The sequence below is a fragment of the Pseudorasbora parva genome, chromosome 8, assembly GCF_024679245.1.
Source record: "Pseudorasbora parva isolate DD20220531a chromosome 8, ASM2467924v1, whole genome shotgun sequence".
Classification (NCBI taxonomy): Eukaryota; Metazoa; Chordata; class Actinopteri; order Cypriniformes; family Gobionidae; genus Pseudorasbora; species Pseudorasbora parva.
Window position 1 is genome coordinate 43891309 of NC_090179.1, and position 24522 is coordinate 43915830.

The 24522-nt window shown below is 41.5% G+C and overlaps 1 protein-coding gene across 1 annotated transcript in view; it reads left to right on the forward strand.

Moving 5' to 3' along the window:
- sagb (S-antigen; retina and pineal gland (arrestin) b) overlaps positions 1-24522 on the forward strand; it is a 25503-nt gene extending 981 nt beyond the window's left edge. The window contains exons 2-15 of the mRNA XM_067451422.1: positions 2105-2160; positions 2903-2963; positions 6691-6735; positions 8699-8898; positions 11250-11309; positions 13758-13825; positions 15324-15459; positions 17372-17456; positions 17539-17611; positions 21443-21580; positions 21660-21737; positions 21830-21844; positions 21922-21978; positions 23891-24522. Of these exons, the coding sequence (XP_067307523.1) occupies positions 2113-2160; positions 2903-2963; positions 6691-6735; positions 8699-8898; positions 11250-11309; positions 13758-13825; positions 15324-15459; positions 17372-17456; positions 17539-17611; positions 21443-21580; positions 21660-21737; positions 21830-21844; positions 21922-21978; positions 23891-23984 (1158 nt within the window). The 5' untranslated portion in view covers positions 2105-2112 and the 3' untranslated portion in view covers positions 23985-24522. The remainder of the gene's footprint in view (positions 1-2104; positions 2161-2902; positions 2964-6690; positions 6736-8698; positions 8899-11249; positions 11310-13757; positions 13826-15323; positions 15460-17371; positions 17457-17538; positions 17612-21442; positions 21581-21659; positions 21738-21829; positions 21845-21921; positions 21979-23890) is intronic.

A 24522-nucleotide genomic window follows, 5' to 3' on the forward strand; every position in this document is an offset into this window, starting at 1 on the left:
GATGGATAGATGAGTAGGTGGGTGGGTGGATGAGTAGGTGGGTGGATGGATGGATGGATGGATGGATGATGGAAGAGTAGGTGGATGGGTGGATGGATGAGTAGATGGATGGATGATGGAAGAGTAGGTGGGTGGATGAGTAGATGGATGGATGGATGGGTGGATGATGGATGAGTAGGTGGGTGGATGGATGGATGAGTAGATGGATGGATGGATGGATGATGGAAGAGTAGGTGGGTGGATGGATGGATGAGTAGGTGGACGGATGGATGGATGGATGAGTAGTTGGGTGGATGGATGGATGGATAGATGAGTAGGTGGGTGGGTGGATGGATGGATAGATGAGTAGGTGGGTGGATGGATGGATAGATGAGTAGTTGGGTGGGTGGATCGATGGATAGGTGGGTGGGTGGATGGATAGATGAGTAGGTGGGTGGATGGATGGATAGATGAATAGTTGGGTGGGTGGATGGATGGATGGATAGATGAGTGGGTGGGTGGATGGATAGATGAGTAGGTGGGTGGATGGATGGATGATGGAAGAGTAGGTGGATGGATGAGTAGATGGATGGATGGATGATGGAAGAGTAGGTGGGTGGATGGATGGGTGAGTAGATGGATGGGTGGATGGATGAGTAGGTGGGTGGATGGATGGATGAGTAGATGGATGGATGGATGATGGAAGAGTAGGTGGGTGGATGGATGGATGGATAAGTAGGTGGGTGGGTGGATGGATGGATGATGGATGTGTAGGTGGGTGGGTGGATGGATGGATGAGTAGATGGGTGGATGGATGGATGAGTAGATGGGTGGATGGATGGATGAGTAGATGGGTGGATGGATGGATGAGTAGATGGGTGGATGGATGGATGAGTAGATGGGTGGATGGATGAGTGAGTGGGTGGGTGGATGAGTAGATGGGTGGGTGGATGGATGGATGGATGAGTAGATGGATGGATGGATGATGGAAGAGTAGGTGGGTGGATGGATGGATGAGTAGGTGGGTGGATGGATGGATAAGTAGGTGGGTGGGTGGATGGATGGATGATGGATGTGTAGGTGGGTGGGTGGATGGATGGATGAGTAGATGGGTGGATGGATGGATGAGTAGGTGGGTGGATGGATGGATGAGTAGATGGGTGGATGGATGGATGAGTAGATGGGTGGATGGATGGATGAGTAGGTGGGTGGATGGATGGATGAGTAGATGGGTGGATGGATGGATGAGTAGATGGGTGGATGGATGAGTGAGTGGGTGGGTGGATGAGTAGATGGGTGGGTGGATGGATGGATGAGTAGATGGGTAGATGAATGGATGGATGGACGGACGAGTAGGTGGGTGGATGGATGGATGGATGAGTAGGTGGGTGGATGGATGGATGGATGGATGGATGAGTAGGTAAGTGGATGGATGGATGGATGAGTAGGTGGGTGGATGGATGGATGGATGGATGAGTAGGTGGGTGGATGGATGGATGGATGAGTAGGTGGGTGGATGGATGGATGGATGAGTAGGTGGGTGGATGGATGAGTAGGTAAGTGGATGGATGGATGGAATGACAGAACAATAGATGGACCCAGACGGATAGATAAATATGACAGAAAAGATAGAATAATGGATGGATAGATAGATACAATAAATAGATCGGTTGCTTGATTGAACAATATTATTATTATTAAAGTTACATTTGGACATTAGACATCTTATAATATTAGTTTTTATTTTAACCGTATCATATTTTAACTTGGATGCTGGTTTGGCATTCAGACAAACAAGTAAACATTTCTGTGTGCGTGTGTGTGTGTGTGTGTGTGTGTGTTGCCTTGAGATTTAGGTTACACTAGATTAGTGTTGTGAATCATCGGCTCAGAGATGAAACTGCTGATGTGTGTGTGTGTGTGTGTGTGTGTGTGTGTGTGTGTGTGTGTGTGTGTGTGTGTGTGTGTGTGTGTGTGTGTGTGTGTGTGTGTGAGAGAGAGAGATTATAGATTCACAATCAGTAGTCTGAAATAAATCCTCTGAAACCAGCAGCCATCAGTTTGGAAAGTTGAGATGATTAAAAATCTGTTTATAATTTATTGATCGTCATTATTTCTGCTTTAGGAGACAGAATGAGTCCCAAACACGTCATCTTCAAGAAACTCTCCAGAGACAAATCTGTGAGTGTCCGTCCTTCCCTTCATCTGTGTCCATGTTTAGGTTTGCTGTTTTTGTGTGTGTGTGTGTGTGTGTGTGTGTGTGTGTGTGTGTGTGTGGGCATGTTTTTGTGACATATGAGGACACAGATGTGTGTAATGCCATGGGTATGACACAGGTATTACAGGAGAGGGTGAAATATGAGGACATTACCCATGTCCCCACTTTACAAAAGGCTTATAAATCACACAGGAGGAGTTTATTTAGAAAGTAAAAATGCAGAGTGTGTGTGTCTGTCTGTCTTTGTGTGTGTGTTCCTTGTTTGGCTGTACTTGTGAGGGCACAAATGTCCTCACTTATATAGTAAAATATGAAAACAACCCACTAGTGAGGACATTGGACCGGTCCTCACTAGTTAAAAAGGCTTATAAATCGTTTTTTATTTAAATCTGTTGTTCTGCACGTGTTTTTGAGATGGTTTAGGGATAGGGGTTGGGTTAGGGGATAGAAAATATCATGAACCTGATAAAAAAATCAATGGAAGTCTGTAATGTCCTCACTAATATAGTGAAACAAACGTGTGTGTGTGTGTGTGATGGGTAGGTTTAGGGGTAGGGGCAGTGTAAAGGGATAGAAAATACGGTTTGTACGGTATAAAAACCATTACGCCTATGGAATGTCCCCATATGTCACAAAAACAAACGTCTGTGTGTGTGTGTGACCTAATGATTGTGTGTAGTTAACTGTGTGTGTTGTGTGTCATAGGTTGGCGTTTACATGGGGAAACGGGATTTTGTGGATCACTGCGACTTTGTTGATCCTGTTGGTGAGTTTAACAGCCAATCACGGGTCACATGCAAATCAGGGTAAAGACACACCCGGCTTTTTGGCACAACTTTAAAGTGTGTGTTAAGGTCAATCTGTGACGTTTAGCTCCTCTGTTGGTCAAATGTAACCAGGTCAGGGTTCATCATACTTGACTTTAGAAACTTTGGTAACACTTTACTTACAGCCTTTATATATAATGGGTTATTAATGCATTAATTATTCCATGTAATGCACCTTATAATGCATTGTATGAGCTAATGAATATCTGTAACCACATTTACAGTATTGTTCAAAATAATAGCAGTACAATGTGACTAACCAGAATAATCAAGGTTTTTCGTATATTTTTTATTGCTACGTGGCAAACAAGTTACCAGTAGGTTCAGTAGATTCTCAGAAAACAAACAAGACCCAGCATTCATGATATGCACGCTCTTAAGGCTGTGCAATTGGGCAATTAGTTGAATTAGTTGAAAGGGGTGTGTTCAAAAAAATAACAGTGTGGCATTCAATCACTGAGGTCATCAATTTTGTGAAGAAACAGGTGTGAATCAGGTGGCCCCTATTTAAGGATGAAGCCAACACTTGTTGAACATGCATTTGAAAGCTGAGGAAAATGGGTCGTTCAAGACATTGTTCAGAAGAACAGCGTACTTTGATTAAAAAGTTGATTAGAGAGGGGAAAACCTATAAAGAGGTGCAAAAAATGATAGGCTGCTCAGCTAAAATGATCTCCAATGCCTTAAAATGGAGAGCAAAACCAGAGAGACGTGGAAGAAAACGGAAGACAACCATCAAAATGGATAGAAGAATAACCAGAATGGCAAAGGCTCAGCCAATGATCACCTCCAGGATGATCAAAGACAGTCTGGAGTTACCTGTAAGTACTGTGACAGTTAGAAGACGTCTGTGTGAAGCTAATCTATTTTCAAGAATCCCCCCGCAAAGTCCCTCTGTTAAAAAAAAGGCATGTGCAGAAGAGGTTACAATTTGCCAAAGAACACATCAACTGGCCTAAAGAGAAATGGAGGAACATTTTGTGGACTGATGAGAGTAAAATTGTTCTTTTTGGGTCCAAGGGCCACAGGCAGTTTGTGAGACGACCCCCAAACTCTGAATTCAAGCCACAGTACACAGTGAAGACAGTGAAGCATGGAGGTGCAAGCATCATGATATGGGCATGTTTCTCCTACTATGGTGTTGGGCCTATTTATCGCATACCAGGGATCATGGATCAGTTTGCATATGTTAAAATACTTGAAGAGGTCATGTTGCCCTATGCTGAAGAGGACATGCCCTTGAAACGGTTGTTTCAACAAGACAATGACCCAAAACACACTAGTAAACGGGCAAAGTCTTGGTTCCAAACCAACAAAATTAATGTTATGGAGTGGCCAGCCCAATCTCCAGACCTTAATCCAATTGAGAACTTGTGGGGTGATATCAAAAATGCTGTTTCTGAAGCAAAACCAAGAAATGTGAATGAATTGTGGAATGTTGTTAAAGAATCATGGAGTGGAATAACAGCTGAGAGGTGCCACAAGTTGGTTGACTCCATGCCACACAGATGTCAAGCAGTTTTAAAAAACTGTGGTCATACAACTAAATATTAGTTTAGTGATTCACAGGATTGCTAAATCCCAGAAGAAAAAAATGTTTGTACAAAATAGTTTTGAGTTTGTACAGTCAAAGGTAGACACTGCTATTTTTTTGAACACACCCCTTTCAACTAATTGCCCAATTGCACAGCCTTAAGAGCGTGCATATCATGAATGCTGGGTCTCATTTGTTTTCTGAGAATCTACTGAACCTACTGGTAACTTGTTTGCCACGTAGCAATAAAAAATATACTAAAAACCTTGATTATTCTGGTTAGTCACATGGTACTGCTATTATTTTGAACAATACTGTATAATGCATTATGCGCTTTATTTGAAGGTGTCATTGTTACAGTGTAATTATGCATTTCAATAATATTAATTGACTACATGGACTCACTATATAATTAGTGTTTAGTTTCATGTAATTATGCATAATTTACTGTTATTATTACTATAGTAACTACATGTAAAATGTGTAATGGACACTGACTTATAATACTTATTTGAAATGATAATGCATAAAACACATGACGGATGTAGCAAGGAATATGCCAATATCAGTGCATTTTAACTTTGGTCATAATAATGCAATACATAATACATTATAACGTACATTATGAATACCTTTATAATGCATGTAGGCCTAATGTAAATTTTAAGATGGCATAGTTACACGTTACTACATGTACTTACTATAGTAATAACACCTAAAAGTACCTGAACCAAACCCTAACTCTAGAGTAAGTACATGTAGTTAATATGGATAATATATTAACCGGCTGGGTGGACATTATCCCGCTTATTACACGGCTACTAGTCTCAAATAAATTAGACACTAAATATTGTCTCGAGATTAAATATTTTATTAGCTCTTACGCAAAGCTTCCGCGAAGAAAAACAGCTCCAACCTGCTTTAAGCCTTTATCTATTGCTGCTAAATGTTGAAAATGAATGCTGAAAGGGTTAGTTCACCCAAAAATGAAACCAAGCCTATGATTTACTCACCCTCAAGTCATTATAGGTGTTTATGACATTCTTCTGTCAGACAAATACAATCAGAGTTATATTTAAAAAGTCCAGGCTAACGTTAATCCCAGCAGTAGTTGGAGCTGTTTCTGAAGTCCATAAAAATGCAGCTGTCCGTCAAATAACGTGCTCCACACGGCTCAGATGGGTTAATAGAGCCTTCTGATTCCAATCGATGCGTTTGTGTCAGAAAAATATCCATATTTAAAACGTTATAAAGGAAACCCGCCTTGAAGTCTTCCATTGTAACCCACGACTGTTTAAGCCACAAGATGGCGCCAGCGTTAAGCACAGAAGTAGTGCCGGTCAAGATAACTCGTAGTACCCGGATGAGCGGGTGTTATCTGAGAATAACATACCGCTGGAATGCGCGATTGACCAATCAGAAGCAAGTATTTCACAGAGCCGTGTAATAATACTCAGAATAATATAAGTAAGTGCAATGTAACTACCTTAAAATAAAGGTTTAACCAAAGGGTTGCCAAAACATCTCTACATGTTGTTGCATTTATTCTCTAACATGATTACATGCGCATGAATCAAAGTGAACGGATAATTATTAATTACTAAAACCAAAACCATAAAAATTGTGTAACTAAAATACTTTAATTTAAATAAAATATATATAAAAATATATATATTTTAATTTAGTTTCATTTGATGTACTAAAAATGACTAAAACTGAAACAAAAATGATTTAAAAACTAGAAAGAAATTTGTTGAGTTTGTCATTTTTTTTATTATTTTTTTAAATAAGTCTATATCGGTTTTATTACTGTTTTGAATATGTTTTTATTTTTATATTTTTTTGTTTTCATTTTCATTCATGTGAAAATTGTACTGAATTTGTGTTTGTCATTTATTTTTAGTTGTAATTTTATTTTTATATTTTAAAGAAGTGATTTTAAAATAAATTATAAAAAGTAAATAAATACATAAATAATACAAATAAAATAAACAATACAACAAAAATTGTATGTGGGATGTCTAAAACTTTAACCAAAATTGAAATGAAAACAGAAAATATGAAAAAAAACTAAAGATTAATAAAAAAAACTCTAATAGTGAATAACTCTGACTCTTTCTCTGGTGTGTCAGATGGAGTTGTGCTGATCGACCCCGAGCAGGTGAAAGGAAAGAAAGGTGAGAGACGCATTCACAGACAGATGGCAGTGTTGAGCTGTGTGTGTGTGTGTGTGTGTGTGTGTGTGTGTGTGTGTGTGTGTGTGTGTGTGTGTGTGTGTCTGTTTGTGTCTGTGTGTGTCTGTGTTTTTCTAGCCTGGTGGGGCTAGAAAGCTTATAAACCATACAAAATGAGTTATTTTGAAAATGTGAAAATGCAGAAAGTTTCCTGTGATGGGTAGGTTTAGGGGCAGGGACTGTGTGTGTGTGTGTGTGTGTGAGATGGGTAGGTTTAGGGGCAGGGACTGTGTGTGTGTGTGTGTGTGTGTGTGTGTGTGATGGGTAGGTTTAGGGGTAGGGGCAGTGTGTGTGTGATGGGTAGGTTTAGGGGTAGGGGCAGTGTGTGTGTGTGTGATGGGTAGGTTTAGGGGTAGGGGCAGTGTGTGTGTGATGGGTAGGTTTAGGGGTAGGGGCAGTGTGTGCGATGGGTAGGTGTAGGGGTAGGGGCAGTGTGTGTGTGATGGGTAGGTGTAGGGGTAAGGGCAGTGTGTGTGTGATGGGTAGGTTTAGGGGTAGGGGCAGTGTGTGTGTGATGGGTAGGTTTAGGGGTAGGGGCAGTGTGTGTGATGGGTAGGTTTAGGGGTAGGGGCAGTGTGTGTGATGGGTAGGTGTAGGGGCAGTGTGTGTGTGATGGGTAGGTTTAGGGGTAGGGGCAGTGTGTGTGATGGGTAGGTTTAGGGGTAGGGGCAGTGTGTGTGATGGGTAGGTTTAGGGGTAGGGGCAGTGTGTGTGATGGGTAGGTGTAGGGGTAGGGGCAGTGTGTGTGTGATGGGTAGGTTTAGGGGTAGGGGCAGTGTGTGTGTGATGGGTAGGTTTAGGGGTAGGGGCAGTGTGTGCGATGGGTAGGTTTAGGGGTAGGGGCAGTGTGTGTGATGGGTAGGTTTAGGGGTAGGGGCAGTGTGTGTGATGGGTAGGTTTAGGGGTAGGGGCAGTGTGTGTGTGATGGGTAGGTTTAGGGGTAGGGGCAGTGTGTGTGTGATGGGTAGGTTTAGGGGTAGGGGCAGTGTGTGTGTGATGGGTAGGTTTAGGGGTAGGGGCAGTGTGTGTGTGATGGGTAGGTTTAGGGGTAGGGGCAGTGTGTGTGTGATGGGTAGGTTTAGGGGTAGGGGCAGTGTGTGTGTGATGGGTAGGTTTAGGGGTAGGGGCAGTGTGTGTGTGATGGGTAGGTTTAGGGGTAGGGGCAGTGTGTGCGATGGGTAGGTTTAGGGGTAGGGGCAGTGTGTGTGTGATGGGTAGGTTTAGGGGTAGGGGCAGTGTGTGTGTGATGGGTAGGTTTAGGGGTAGGGGCAGTGTGTGCGATGGGTAGGTTTAGGGGTAGGGGCAGTGTGTGTGATGGGTAGGTGTAGGGGTAGGGGCAGTGTGTGTGTGATGGGTAGGTTTAGGGGTAGGGGCAGTGTGTGTGTGATGGGTAGGTTTAGGGGTAGGGGCAGTGTGTGCGATGGGTAGGTTTAGGGGTAGGGGAAGTGTGTGTGATGGGTAGGTTTAGGGGCAGGGGCAGTGTGTGTGTGATGGGTAGGTTTAGGGGTAGGGGCAGTGTGTGTGTGATGGGTAGGTTTAGGGGTAGGGGCAGTGTGTGTGTGATGGGTAGGTTTAGGGGTAGGGGCAGTGTGTGTGTGATGGGTAGGTTTAGGGGTAGGGGCAGTGTGTGCGATGGGTAGGTTTAGGGGTAGGGGAAGTGTGTGTGATGGGTAGGTTTAGGGGCAGGGGCAGTGTGTGTGTGATGGGTAGGGGAAGTGTGTGTGATGGGTAGGTTTAGGGGTAGGGGCAGTGTAAGGGGATAGAAAATACGGTTTGTACAGTATAAAAACCATTACGCCTATGGAATGTCCCCATATGTCACAAAAACAAACGTGTGTGTGTGTGTTGAGCTTATGAAACACATGTAGATTAAGTCATCTGCTGTATGTGTGTTCATCTCCTCTAGTCTACATCATGCTGTCCTGTACGTTCCGGTACGGTCGGGACGATATGGACATCATGGGGATTGCGTTCCGCAGGGATATTTTCCTGTGCACTCGGCAGGTCTATCCTCCTCTCCAGGACAAGGAGCGCAGCGTTCACACCAAAGTGCAAGAGAAGATCCTGCGCAAGCTCGGAGACAACGCGTATCCCTTCTTCTTTGAGGTCATTTATGATTTATCAATACAAACAGCACAAGACCTTTGCTTTAATGTGCTCCTGTTATGCTATTTTAAAGGCTCCTAATTAGGGCTGTGCGATATTGAAGAAAAATGCAATATGCAGTATCTTGTTAAATATTTAATACGATATTGCAATTAGTGTGTAAAATCTATTTATATTATATTTTAAAAATTATTTAAAAACTGAGAATGAAACCATTTATGTGTTTCACATTCTTTCTGGGAAAAGAAAGCGTCGCTACAACTTCTGAAAGTGACCAGCAGTGTCGTTCACTATTCTGTGTGTGTGTGTGTGTGTGTGTGTGTGTGTGTGTGTGTGTGTGTGTGTGTGTGTGTGGGCATGTTTTTGTGACATATGAGGACACAAATGTGTGTAATGCCATGGGTATGACACAGGTATTACAGGAGAGGGTGAAATATGAGGACATTACCCATGTCCCCACTTTACAAAAGGCTTATAAATCACACAGGAGGAGTTTATTTAGAAAGTAAAAATGCAGAATGTTTCCTGTGATGGGTAGGGGCAGTGTGTGTGTGTCTGTCAGTGTGCGTGTGTGTTTGTGAGTGTGTGTGTGTGTGTGTGTGTGTGTGTAGGTTTAGGGGTTGGGGCAGTGTAAGTGGATAGAAAATACGGTTTGTACAGTATAAAAACCATTACGTCTAATGTCCCCACATGTCACAAAAACAAACGTGTGTGTGTGTCAGACAGCGCGAGACTGCAAGTGGTTGTTTTTCGCAAGTTATTGTATTTAATAACTCGTTTTAACATCAATCAAGTCCCATAAGTAACAGTCGTGTGCCCAGTCTATTCTCTGCTATGCGTCGACCTAAAACGGACACTTTTCACAATGTTGAAGTAGCCTATTAAAATCATTCAGATGTTGCGTGCCTTTGTGATTATGCGATTATATTTTGATTATTTTGATATATTGCACAGCCCTACTCCTAATTTTGTCCTACAACAGGTTTACATTCATCCAAAGTCAAAAACACTCATAATTTTCTCATAATATCCACTGCAGCATCAGCTCTTTTCTCACAGTGTCTGAAACCATAGACCGTAAAAAAATATGGACGACTCGACATCATCCGTTTCCGTTTGGCAGATTTGAAGCTTTCAGGCGGCCTTGCACGGCGCGGACATCTTGGGACCGAGTCTGCGCAGTAGCGATTTCGGGACCGGAGTTGCGCAGTAGAGCGCAGGAAGTAGAGCAGGAAGTACAGTCGCGATATCAAAAGCCCGCCCACACTCTCGCAGATGCAGAACAATTAATAATGTTGGTGTGAAATAAATAGTTATGGAAATGTAGAAATTAAAGCTAAAGATCTAATCTGCTCCCAAAAATTTCGAAAAAAGTCCGTTAGTGCCTCAGTGACAACTTCACTCAGAGAAGCCGTCAGTCTCAGCTGTCAATCATGACGTCACACCCCCCGTTTTTATAGCATCAAATAACTAACTAAAACTAAACTTATTTTAAAAACGAACACTTGAAATGAAATCATCGTGATGATAACTGCCTTCAGTGACATAAACTAACTTTGGGGAAAAAATGTTGAAGTGTAATTTTATTATTTAGTTTGCCTCACGTCCATTAGAAAACACAGAGGGGCGGCTATACTGGGACCGGTCACCGGGGGGCGATCGAGGCGCGAAAGCTTCAGTAAATGAGAGGGAGACTGCAGGCTTGTCTGAAACATTAAAGATTTGGTCTCTCTAAACCCCGCCTTTCTGAGTGCTGCTCTGCTCTGATTGGTCAGATGGCCCAGTCTGTTGTGATTGGTCGGAAGCTAAACGCTCATTATCGTATCTGAACCTCAGCTCTTGACACACAGTGATACGAACAGTAACGATGGCGTGGGTTTTACCCATAGACTGTAAAAAAATATGGACGTAGTGTCCGTGACGTCACCCATAGGATTCCGATGAGCCGTTCTGAAGCTTAAAACTGGGCGTCGCCATCTTGTGAGCGAGTCTTCGCGTGTCACTCCCGGATAACAAACAACACCAACCAAACTCTCTCAGTCTCAGATACAGCTACAGGGATTGAGGAGGGCGGGGCAAAGAAACGCTGTTCAGCCAATGAGGACATCATGCAAATTAGTTTTTTTTTAAAACTACGTATGAGGAAGTGAGACGAATTACTGAGAACTTGTTTCAGAATCACTTCTTAGTTTTGGCACACAATAACATTATTTCTCCTGCTTCTTTGAGACTTTGCAGCTCTTTCACATTCACAAACAGCTCTATTACACACAGAAAATCTGAAAAAGCATAATAGGGGCACTTTAAGTGGCTTCGTGTGGGTGAATATGTTTTCTGAAACTTTCTCTCAGTTCCCAGATAACCTGCCGTGTTCTGTAGCTCTGCAGCCGGCGCCGACTGACCCAGGGAAGGTAAAACATCATAACCACAAACGTTCAGTGTTTTTGAGCACATCTCTTGAATGAATGATTCAGTGTCAATTACATTTTTTACAGCCACTTGTCGCCACCTACTGGTGTAACCATGTAACTAACACAATCTTAATTTGAAGCATCAAGTCATGGAATAAGATTGAGAGTGTGTTTTGAAACAAGATGGCAATCTTTTAACGATTAATTGCACTAAAAAATGCTGGGTTGTTTTAATCCTGCGGTTGGGTTAAATATTTGCTTTAAACAACCCAACTCCTGGGTTATTCCATATTTGACCCAACATTGGGTTGTTTTTTACTCAGAATTTTTTTGAGTTTTTTAGAAACATCATCAAAGTAGTCCATATGAGACATCAGTGGGTTAATTAGAGTCTCTTGAAGCATCGGAAATACAACCCCAAATCAGAAAAAGTTGGCACAGTATGGAATGTGCAAATAAAAAAAAAAGTAGTGATTTCTAAAATTACTTTGACTTGTATTTCATTGCAGACAATATGAACACAAAATATTTCATGTTTTGTCTGGTCAACTTCATGTCATTTGTAAATATGCATCCTTTCCTGTCATTCAGACCTGCAACACATTTCAAAAAAAGTTGGGACAGTAAAGCATTTACCACTTTGTAATGTTGCCATTCCTTTTCACAACACTTAAAAGACGTTTAGGGACTGAAGACACCAAGTGATGAAGTGTTTCAGGTGTAATTTTGTCCCATTCTTCCTGCAAACAAGTCTTAAGGTGGGCAACAGTACGGGGTCTTTGTTGTCGCATTTTGCGCTTCAAAATGCGCCACACATTCTCTATTGGAGACCGGTCGGGACTGCAGGCAGGCCAGTCAAGTACCCGTACCCTCTTCCTCCGCAGCCAGGACTTTGTAATGTGTGCAGAATGTGGTTTTGCATTGTCTTGTTGAAATATGCATGGACTTCCCTGGAAAAGATATCTTCTTGAAGGCAGCATATTATGCTCCAAAATCTCTATGTACTTTTCAGCATTAATGGTGCCTTCACAGAAGTGACGTTACCTTTGCCAAGGGCACTGACACAACCCCATACCATGACAGACCCTGGCTTTTGGACTTGTTGCTGGTAACAGTCTGGATGATCCTTTTCTTCTTTGGTCCGGAGCACACGGCGTCCATTCCTCCCAAAAAATACCTGAAATACTGATTCATCTGACCACAGTACATATTTCCACTGTGTGATGGTCCATCCCAGATGCCTCCGAGCCCAGAGAAGTCGACGGCGCTTCTGGACACCGTTAACATAAGGCTTCCTTTTGGCACAGGACAGTTTTAACTGGCTTTTGTTGGATGTAACTACGTATTGTGGTACTTGACAAAGGTTTGCCAAAGTAGTCGTGAGCCCATGTGGTGATATCGCTTCTAGATGAATGACGATTCTTGATGCAGTGCCGCCTGAGGGATCGGAGATCACGGTTGTTCAGCTTAGGCTTGCGGCCTTGTCCTTGACGCACTGAAATTCCTCCAGATTCCTTGATGTTATGCACTGTTGAATGTGAAATATCCAAATCGCTTCCTATCTTTCTTTGAGAAACATTGTTTTTAAACATTTCAATAATTTTCTCACGTATTTGTTGGCAAACTGGCCCATCTTTGCTCCTAAAGGATTAGATCTTTCTTGGATGCTGCTTTTGTACCAAATCATAATTTCAATCACCTGTTGACATCACCTGTTTCAAATCACATCATTATTTAACCCTTTTACCTCATTACTAGCCCTAAATTGCTCCTGTCCCAACTTTTTTTGAAATGTGTTGCAGGTCTGAATGACAGGAAAGGATGCATATTTACAAATGACATGAAGTTGACCAAACAAAACATGAAATATTTTGTGTTCATATTGTCTGCAATGAAATACAAGTCAAAGTAAATTTAGAAATCACTACTTTTTTTATTTGCGTTTTCCAAACTGTCCCAACTTTTTCTGATTTGGGGTTGTAAATTTTGGTCCAAAAATAACAAAAACTACGACTTTATTCAGCATTGTCTTCTCTTCCGGGTTTGTTTTCAATCCTCAAATAAAGATTCTAACGGTTATGAATCAGCTTATTGAGTCACGATTCGGATCACGTGTCAAACTGCTGAAATCACGTGACATTAACCCACTGATGTCTCATATGGACTACTGTGATGATGTTTTTATTCCCTTTCTGGACATGGACAGTATAGTGTGCATACACTTGCATACGCTCTCGGACTAAATATAAAATATCTTAAACTGTGTGTGAAGATGAACGGAGGTCTTACGGGTGTGGAACGACATTAGGGGGAGGAGTTAATGACAGACATTTCATTTTTGGGTGAACTAAGCCTTTAATGGTTTTAGTTTTTTTTACCTATAACATGCTTGGTTTGAAATGTATTTGTTTAATTAATTGGCGTAAAATTGTGTATGTGTTTGTGCAGCGCTGTACAGTGGAGTTTGAGGTGAAGGCTTTCTGTGCCGAAAATCAAGATGAAAAAGCCCAAAAGAGGTGAGAAAAGTCACAAATGCCAGACCAACAAAAGACCCCCTAAAAGTACAAAACCAGACCAGCACAAGACACCTGAAGGCCCAGACCCCGTCCTATAAGTCCAAGAGCCAGGCTCACTATTTTAAACACACACAGTTTCTGCCAGTCTCATGTTAATCTTGAGTATAGTATTGCATCCGTCATATGTCAAAAAGTCTTTAGTTTTATTAGATTTATACACTGTACAGAATCTTTTCTGAAAACAGACAAACTCCTGGAGACGTGCATTGGGCGGAGCTAAAGAGTCACGAGCACACACACACACACACACACACACACACACATTTGTTTCCACTTATGACCGGGAACAAACACACACACACTTGCCTAACTCCAGAAACACAAACTGCATCCAATGTTCCCTTAATGCTGGGTTATTTGTGAAGCTGAACAAGGTGATCTTTCCCTCACACCAGAAACACACACACACACACACACTCAGAAACACACTTCTTTAGTGACATTGTTGATTTTGTGTCTAAAAACACAACGCCAGCAGCACCACCGACGGCTTCCGTAACCTGAACCAAGCTCGATGGTGGACACGCTCTCGCACAATCTGAATCAATCTGTTCGCTTTCATTTTCTCATTTCATGAGGGGCAGCAGTGGCTCAGTGGTTCATGTAGATTGTCTACAAACCGAAAGGTTGGTGGTTCAATCCCCGGTTCCACCTGACCAAGTGTCGAAGTGTCCTTGAGCAAGACACCAAACCCCAGATACTCCTGACGGTGCCCTACATGGCTGACATCGCCGTCGGTGTATGAATGGGTGAATGTGAGGCAAAATGTAAAGCGCTTTGGATGGCCATAGGCTCTGTTAAAAGCGCTATATAAATGCAGGCCATTTACCATTTTGAGTTGGTGTGTGTGTGCGTGTGCTCGTCCGGGAGAAGTGACCATACAAGTAATTGTGCCCTTTATGACGTCACACAGGGCCATACTCGAAAAACACTTTCAGAAACGTATTTGAATCCTGAAGGAGTGTATTTGGCACAGAAATACTCCGTCATACATCCAACTGATGTATTAAGAATAAACTCTTTAACAGTGTGAATAAGTCAGATTGCATTGAATAGCATAAGACCCCGTTAACACACTAAAATAAAAACCAAAATAGTAGCTGATCAGAAGCCTTGCAGATACTGTGCTGTTTAGAGATTGAGGAAGTTATTATTTTTAGTGTGGTGGAAATAGATTGTTGTCGAAACCTCAAGATCAAGACTCCAACTCTGTACTCTAAACGCGTCTCTCTCTCTCTCTCTCTCTCTCTCTCTCTCTCTCTCTCTCTCTCTCTCTCTCTCTCTCTCTCTCTCTCTCTCTCTCTCTCTCTCTCTCTCTCTCTCTCTCTCTCTCTCTCTCTCTCTCTCTCTCTCTCTCTCTCTCTCTCTCTCTCTCTCTCTCTCTGTCTCTCTCCCTCTCCCTCTCCCTCTCCCTCTCCCTCTCCCTCTCTCTCTCCAGGAGTTCGGTCCGGTTGGCCATTAGAAAGATCCAGTATGCTCCAGATAAAGGCGGCGTGGCCCCGTCGGCCGAGACCACCTGTGAGTTTGTGATGTCTGATAAACCGCTGCATATGCGCGTCAGTCTGGAGAAAGAGGTGGGACCTTAGCCACTGCAACCATAAACACATAATCCATATCCGAAACATTAAAGGAATACTTCACCGCTTTCTCATATTAAACTATGTTATTCCCTTAACTAAGACGAGTGGACACACACCTCTCTTGCCTAATCGCGCGGTGATGATCTGATAGCATTTAGCTTAGCCCACTAAGCCCAGTTCATTCACTATGGTACCAAACAGAGATCAAGAAGCGACCAAACACCTCCACGTTTCCCCTATTTAAATACAGTTACACGAATAGTTGAACGACCTAGTATGGTGACATAAAATAAAACGTAGCGCTTTTCTAAGCGGGTTAAAAAGGAACTATATTGTACGGCGGAATAGCACTTCTGAGAGTACTTCGACTCGCCGCAGTAAAAAGTCACGCCTGAAAAATCATCTCAGATGTGAGGGAGGATTTTTCAGGCGTGACTTTTTACTGCGCCGATTCGCAGTACTCTCAGAAGTGCTATTCCGCCGTACAATATAGTTCCTTTTTAACCCGCTTAGAAAAGCGTCACGTTTTATTTTGTGTCTGTTACGCCTGCCTGTTGCCCCCTGCTGGCTCTGCTAGACAGTGCAGATGTTATTTGGGCGAAAGGTGCATTGTAGTGTTGTCAAAAATATCGATATTTCGATATGTATCGATACTGGAATATCTGAAACGATACGATTCTCAGTTTTTACAGTATCGATACCAGCTGCGCTCTCCTCTCTGACCGTCAGCGAGTTGACACACACACCGGCATATTCTCACTCAGCCCGGTTAACCTCTGAGCACGGCGAACGCGCATTCTGCTGAACTTTTTCCTCATGACAGTGTGTTAGTGTTAGTGTGTGATCGGTCTGAATTTCGCGCGGGATTGCACATAAATTAATTCTACTAATCCCCGCAGATTTCGTGCTCCACATCTGAAGCGCACACACACATAGCCTACCGTAATAAAGCCGCCTCTGACATGATACAAGTGCAAACATTTGCTTCCTTTTCCAGCTTATTATTGGTCAAATACACTCAAAGAATTATCAGTGCACATCTGGAAGAGTATTAACGAAAACACAGTCGCAAACAGTTCAGGAAGAACGAGTAACAGGAGCAGTGTTTAGGACCCATGCGTCTGTTAGTCTTAAAGGGACCGCAGTCATTTGTTATTCAAACTACAAAAAGACACGATCAACTGCTCTCTTATTTTTTTACGGTCTATGCTCTTGACTGATCAACTTGTGTAACTTTAATAGTTTCATCTGTACGCTATTGAATTTTTTTACAAAGAACATTATCCAATGTTGTTTTAAATGTAATTACTATGCATTTTTTTATTCAGTTTCTTATCTGAATGTTAGACTTACCTGAAAAAATAAAGCAGTCTGTTTAATTTGTATCTTCTATTCTATTGCATTTATTTGTGCTATTGTTTGTAATCTGTTTATTTGTTCTTATTTTATTACTGTTTACTCGTCTTTTTAAATTCAATTTACCATTCGAAATCAAGCTTTCTTGTGCTGTGTGTAAGCTATTGCAAAACAATTACCCCATTGTAAAAAATACATTGAGATAGCAAAAATTTGTGAGATAATTTTAATAGTAATTGATCAATTGATCAATAATTGTTCAAATCAAAACGATGCCCAACCCTAAGGAACATGCTGGCCACATTAATTTTTAGTAAAAAATAACAATGAATAATAAGTTTTGTTGTCATATTAAGCATCTTATCTTATTTATTTATTTATTTTTTTACTGTGGTATCGATTTAGTATCGATAAATGCTATCAGATCGTCACCGCGCGTCGGAGCGATTAAGAGCACGCACTGAGACGAGAGAGGGATGTATCAACTTATCATAGTTAAGGAGTATCTCTTTAATGAATCCATTAAATTCTGTGATGGTTCATGTTACAGACATACTACCACGGAGAGGACATCAACATCAGCGTGGACATCGACAACAGCTCCAACAGGAACGTGAAGGACGTGTCAGTCTCAGGTACACAAACACAGTGATCACTTTAAACTGGTGTAAAAGTGTATTTTTAATGTGTTGAAGAGTGTGTTTCTCTGTGTCACAGTGGAGCAGATCACTAATGTGGTGCTTTACTCAAATGACAAATACACCAGTCCTGTGGCCTATGAGGAAACCGCGTGAGTACAAACACACACATAACACAATAAATGTGTTCTCTGCATTCTGCGGTGACTGATTCAATCTCTCCTTAGAGCAGGGGTCTCAAACTCCCGGCCCGCAGGATGATATTTTGTGGCCCTCTACGTCAAAGTTTAGTGTTAGTGCAGCCCGCGCATTGCTCTTAAAACCATTTTTGGCTGAGTCGTTGCGTGTGCGCGCTTTATGCCTCGTGTGTGTGTGTGTGTGAATGAGTTAGCTCGGCCCTCTCTCATGCAGTATAATTGGTTGACACCTCGTGATTGACATGAACAGAGGCTGGTCAGACAGTTGAAATGAATGTGGTTTAACGGGCTCAAATGGCCAATCAAATCAAAGTAGGCAGGATTTATATTCTCTTTTGGCTTGCGCAGTCTTCACACACACACACACACACACACACAGACGAGCGCGTCAATCTATCGCGTAATGCCGTTGCGGAGAGAGACTTTCCGGTGAAATCACAAAACTAAATGGACACACAAATGCACACAAAATGCTACGTGTCCATCCATGCTCTTAATATACAATCATTGATGACCATTATAATGAAGAAAATTATATGAGCGGATTACAACTCTGAACATTTGAGACGATTTACTAAAAGTGTACTATTAGACCACTGGGGAACTCAAATATAAGCAGCGGATGTACGTATTTATTCACTCATGCGAATAATCTCGGGACTAATAATATATTTGACGACAATTATGCATATACAATTAATGCAAATATTGTTTGCAAATAGTCCCAAATTGGAATTTCATTTACGGTTCTGTTTGACCTGGTTTTTGCCTTGCTTTGAAATAGTCTATTGTTTTAAATAAAAATAAAAATATGTATTATTTCAGTATTACATAATGATTTAATTTCTATTGGCCATATTTATTAGTACACAATTACCATCACACACCTGTTGGTAATAGAAAGGTGCGAAGGATGAAGGATAACCAGATCCAAAAAATTGTATTGCCAATTACTCAAAATTGGCAATATAAAAAAAAAGCACGAGTAGGCAAAAGAAGCCTATATGAACCATTCATGTTCAGAAAAACAGTTCGTGTTCAGAAGAAACTGTCATGTTGAAGAACTGTTAATAGTAAAGATTGAGAAGATTGGATCAGTTGTGCTCTTTTTTTTTTTCTTCTTTTTTTTTTTGTGGAAAATTTGTTGCGGCCCAGCCTGAGTCTACCTCCAGCGGCCGTGTTAAGCTTTTGCAGGGCCCTTGCCCCCCCACCCCCCATCCCCTGAACCTGAACCTGATAGCTGGACTAGAAACTTAAAGTGTTCACAAGTTCATATTTATATTAATTTACGAAGCATTACAAACAATACAGATTATTGTCAGCATTACAATACACCCTTTAAATGTCACGTTTAAAGCCGCACTTGGCTACTTTTGCTCTCGGGGTCCCCCCACAGTTTGGAAAAAATAATGTCCTCAACTACTGTCGTAAGATCTGTCCTCCTACATCAGGGGATGCCATCGCGCGTGCATTTGCTGACATGACAGGCCTGATAGCCCTGAACTAGTCGTCTCATAACCCGCGGACCCCGTATGTCTATTTAATGGTCGCGGGTGCGCGGCGGGTTGTAAAAATATATACAGTGGTGCGGCGCGGGCCAAATAACTTCATAAAAGCGTCCCGCGGGTCGGTGCAGCACTAACAGTTCCCCTGAACACTGCAGGAGGAGTTCGAGTTCTTCTGGCGTCGCGTGTGAAATGTCTTTATCCCAGGTAACGTTACAGTCAGTGGCAGATGTTTCAGCATGTCATATGAATATAATTTCATGGGTTTTATTTTTTTCAAACGCCAAATAATCACGATGCTCACGTTTACAAGCCAGCGTCATTATAGTAGTCTATTGGTTAGCGTTTTCCAGAATCTATATGATACTTCAGTTCAATGTTTGAGTGGTCGGTAATCACCGTAACGAGCAGGACAGCATCGGTCGGGCACGCCTCCTTCAGCTCACGCCGACGAGCAAACGCTGGTCACATGCTGATCCTCGTCCTGCCTTTAATCCCATCACTCTCTCGTTTCCTCTTATTGCTTTCCTCCAACAAAACCTTTTCTTTCTTATTTGTCTGTGCTGCTTCGGACATGACTATATTATCCGACGAACAAAGTTGGGCTGGCACGTCCGAATGTAAGGAAGTGTGTGTGTTGGTGGAAGTGACGTATATGCCGTAAAGCAGTCGAATGTTGTAGTTCTTTTTTTTTCTCGGGTTACTACCCAAAACCCGAAGTTTAAAAGTACGATTAAAAACGATACAGACCCCATCAGGCTATGGCAGACGTGTCATTCAACCTATTGTAAGTCGATTTATCATCACAAGAGTCTTGAAAATATATAATGAAGGTTGAAAAGTTACCTAGTGCTGCTTTAAACAATGTTTTATTCAATTAATTACTTTATATTTATTATATATTACGTTGCTCATGCAAGTGGCAAAATATATGTTAAAATCAAAAACGTTTTACATTAAAACTTCTAGTCTTTAATTTCTTTAATTTTTAAATCTTTTAAGAAATCCTGCAGGTCATAAAGAACTTTATTTCTCGAGAGCTCTCCATTACGTCTCCCTATTTATCTAAATGTGTCTGTTTTCTTGCTTTACTCGAGGCAAAAAGTCATTGAAACAGATTAGACTTTAAATTACATGAATCTGTGGTGAAATAACCAGATTTTCACTTCAATGCGGTTTATTTTAATGCGAACAAAGTTCTATCACTATAATTCGGCGCGTCCAGCACAAAATAGACTCGTGCTGCAGACGCACTGCTCCTGGAAAGCACTGCCGGACCGAATCCGTGTGCAGTGGGAAAGCTGAAATCCGTAACATTGGGACGTATAACAGGCGATCTGTTCGTGATCAAACTATTAGCGTTGCAGATCTGAGCAGTTCATAGGAGTCATTTGTTGGACTACTACACAATAACATAAATACGTGTTTTATTGCTATTATCTCATCACATTTGAGGCGGCGCTAATGTAACTCGGTAGAGGAACAATTTATATTTTATGCATTGGGAATTTGGGATACACTAGCTGCCTGCTGGGGTGGCAATGGTCTTTATTTTAGGGTGGCAGATCCGCCCCTGCCACCGTCATATTTTCTTACATTTTCGTTTCGAGGTGACGATGTACTGGGTGTGCGCTTTGACTCGATTCGGGTGTGTGACAACCATGCTCAAGGTACGCATAATTACCTAAATCCCCAAAAAATCAAAAAAAGGATAACGCAAAAGAGAATTGTCTCGGGGCCCCCTGGTGTTCAGGGCCCTGGGCTGCAGCCCATGTTGCCCATTAGGATAACGCGGCCCTGCTTATAGGAAACCACTTGACTTCATAGTTTAAGCATAAAAAGTTTGTTTTTGTCCATATCCTCTGTATTGCATAAAATGTACTGTATGTGTATAGTCACAATTGACGTATTCTTGACTGTGCACACCATTTTGGATGATGGACCATTTTTATTCAAGCCAGGCACCGAAAGTGCAGCTATACTTTCTTCTTCCTCATCTGAACCGTATGTTAAAAAAAGTAAAATTTGGCACACTGATAGAAGTCAGACCAAACCTTCACCACAGCAAATTTGGAGTCTGTATCTCAGTCCCTACAGCGCCACCAACTGTTCAAAATTTAACTTACATTTATTCTAAAATCCTTTGGCTAGAATGGAGCCAATCTTTATGATGTCGTGATTGTAACATTTGTCTTGTGTTTGTCATGTCACCGTATGTATGGATTGCCTCTATTATTTATATCTATTATCATTTTAAGAAGATGAAACTGTTGTGTTACAGGGACACTGTGCCCGCTGGGACCAGTCTGAAGAAGATGTACAGTCTCCGTCCTCTACTGGCCAATAACCGTGAGAAACATGGGCTCGCTGTGGATGGAAAACTGAAGCATGAGGACACTAACCTGGCCTCCTCTAGCATGTGAGTGTGGATCAGTCGGTATCTATAGTGGGTCATCTGAAAGGGTCCTAATGCTTCTTTATCTGAATGTTTTCTTCAGCGTGAAGGATGAAGTTGTGAAGGAGATTCTGGGGATGCTGGTGGCCTATAGGGTGGTGGTGAAGTGTAATGCAGCGGGGTGAGTGAACTCGAGTTCGGTTCATCCCTGACTAATATCTGAGTGTTGAGGAAAGTATTTGCTATAATAACTTTATTTCTGCTCTCTCACAGTATCGTTGGATCCAGGTGAGTTTTGATTGGTGTAGAATTATCTCTACTTTCAGAGTGTGTAAGTGTGTAAGGTGTAATTGTGTGTGTTTCAGTGAGGTTGCCGTGGAGGTTCCCTTTAAACTCATGCATCCCAAACCGGATCCAGGTAGGCTGATCACATTGACAAAATATATATAAATAAATAATACATATACACCGATCAGGCATAACATTATGACAGGTGAATAACACGGATTATCTCTTCATCATGGCTCCTGTTAGTGGGTGGGATATATTAGGCGGCAAGTGAACATTTTGTCCTCAAAGTTGATGTGTTAGAAGCAGGAAAAATGGGCAAGCGTAAGGATTTGAGCGAGTTTGACAAGGGCCAGATTGTGACGGCTAGACGACTGGGTCAGAGTATCTCCAAAACTGCAGCTCTTGTGGGCTGTTCCCGTTCTGCAGTGGTCAGTCTCTATCAAAAGTGCTCCAAGGAAGGAACAGCGGAGAACCGGCCACAGGGTCATGGGCGGCCAAGGCTCAGTGATGCACGTGGGGAGCGAAGGCTGGCCCCGTGAGGTGTTGACTCGGCCTCCAGATTCCCCAGATCTCACTCCAGTCGAGCATCTGTGGGATGTGCTGAACAAACAAGGCCGATCCCCATGGAGGCCTCACCTTGCAACTTACAGGACTTAAAGGATCTGCTGCTAACATCTTGGTGCCAGATACCACAGCACACCTTCAGGGGTCTAGTGGAGTCCATGCCTCAACGGGTCAGGGCGGTTTTTGCAGCAAAAGACCAACACAATATTAGGAAGGTTATAATGTTATGCCTTATTGGTGTATATATTGTGTACATGTATGCATGCATAAAATATTAATTTAATTTATGTATCTAATAAATATGTCAATAAATGTTTGCATACATAATATGTGTGTGTATGTATTTATGGACATTTACATATAGAATTTCCATGCATTTGGATTACACCGTTTTAATAAACAAAGAACTGATAAACTTAATGTGATGCAGTCATATATAAATGTAACCAGTAGGATTTCTGTAATAGTACTAATAGAGTCCACTGATTATTAATATGATTGTTTTAATATGACTTTAAATAAGTGCAAGTTAATAATCGTCAAAGTTAACAATAATCTATACCATGATTTTTGTTTTTTAGTGCAGAAATTGTACCTGTTTCTTACCCGTTTAGTTAATGCACGACTGACAAATATGCATAACAAGTTTAATGCATGAAATTTTGATAATGATTGCAAAATAAACCCCAGTTTCAGTTCTACAGTACATGGAGCAAATAACACTTACAGGAACTACATCAGTAATAAATAACCAGAAGTAACCAATAAGGACTAATGGCTAAACAACCATATACAGAAGAATTTATACAAGCGCTCTCATATTAACATCTCTCACATTAACATTACTGTACACTTTCTTGATTACACAATGTATAAAGCGTTATATAAATATATATATATATGACTTGCCTTGATAATAACTGAATGTTGTGTACTTTATCTCCCTGTTCTCCTCATCCTTAAGAGAGGTAAGAATTTCACTGTTTTTCATTGCAGTAGTCGATTATCAGGGTGTATATTCAGCAGGGTTCGTGATATCGCTTATGCTATATGTGCTGTAATATAAAACCCTTCATATAGATGTCTCTGATTCCATGTGTTCATTGCACAATGTGGTGTACACTTCCCAACATCACACACACTCTTGAGATGATAAACGATCCGCGCTGGCTATGGGAAGGGAAAGTTATATCGCCGATATCAGTGTCCGATCTAAATGCGATCCCGTCTCTTGTGTAGAGCCCCAGTTTAGTGTCGTTCTTTGAGTAAATCTGTTGTTACTGTTCAATAGAAACAGTATTATGACATCAAAACAAGGGTGTGTGTGTCGTTGACATAAAACACCTTTGTTCCCGTTTTGTGATTTAGTGTCCCACTTCATCTCTGCATCTGCAATTCAATCGGCCTTTTTACGTTGATTGAGTTTCTAGTGGCTCTTTGTGTGATTTTTAATGCTTGTGTGTCTGTGTGTGTGTTTAGTGAAGACACAACTGACCTGGTGTTCGAGGACTTTAAACGCTCGTATCTGAAGGGAATCATCGGCGATGATGACGACTCTCCAGCTGAGCCTTGAGAGCCTTCTCCACAGATAACACGTTTATAAGTGTTTTGTTCTGGCAGAACCGTGCATATAAAGATTTGTAAGCATTAGTTGAGATTGTGTAGATAATGTGATGTGTTTTAATGCAAGAGCTTTTAAAGCCAGGTAAGAAAAACAAACTGGCCGAATACTGACTGCATATATTCACGGCTAATACTTATATACACTCTTTAATGAAAAGGTTATATATATTATAAACCTCAAAGGTGCTTCATACACAGAAAAATCCCCAGTGTTAAATTAACACTCCTCAGTGTACACGTGTCAACACTACAGGGTGTTAAGCAGTGTTAGAGTTAATGAAATAAATAAGAGATTAATTAAGTGATGATTGACCATTATTTATGAACACCTGCTAATAATGAGCAGAATCACTGAAGGAAAGAGAAACACAAGAACTAGAACTGACTTCAGCCACAGCCTTTGATGAAATAACAAGTTCAGAGTGGGAATTAACAGGTTTAGATGCTAATGTTTGATCACCATTAGTGTTTAGTTGGGCAGTTTGACT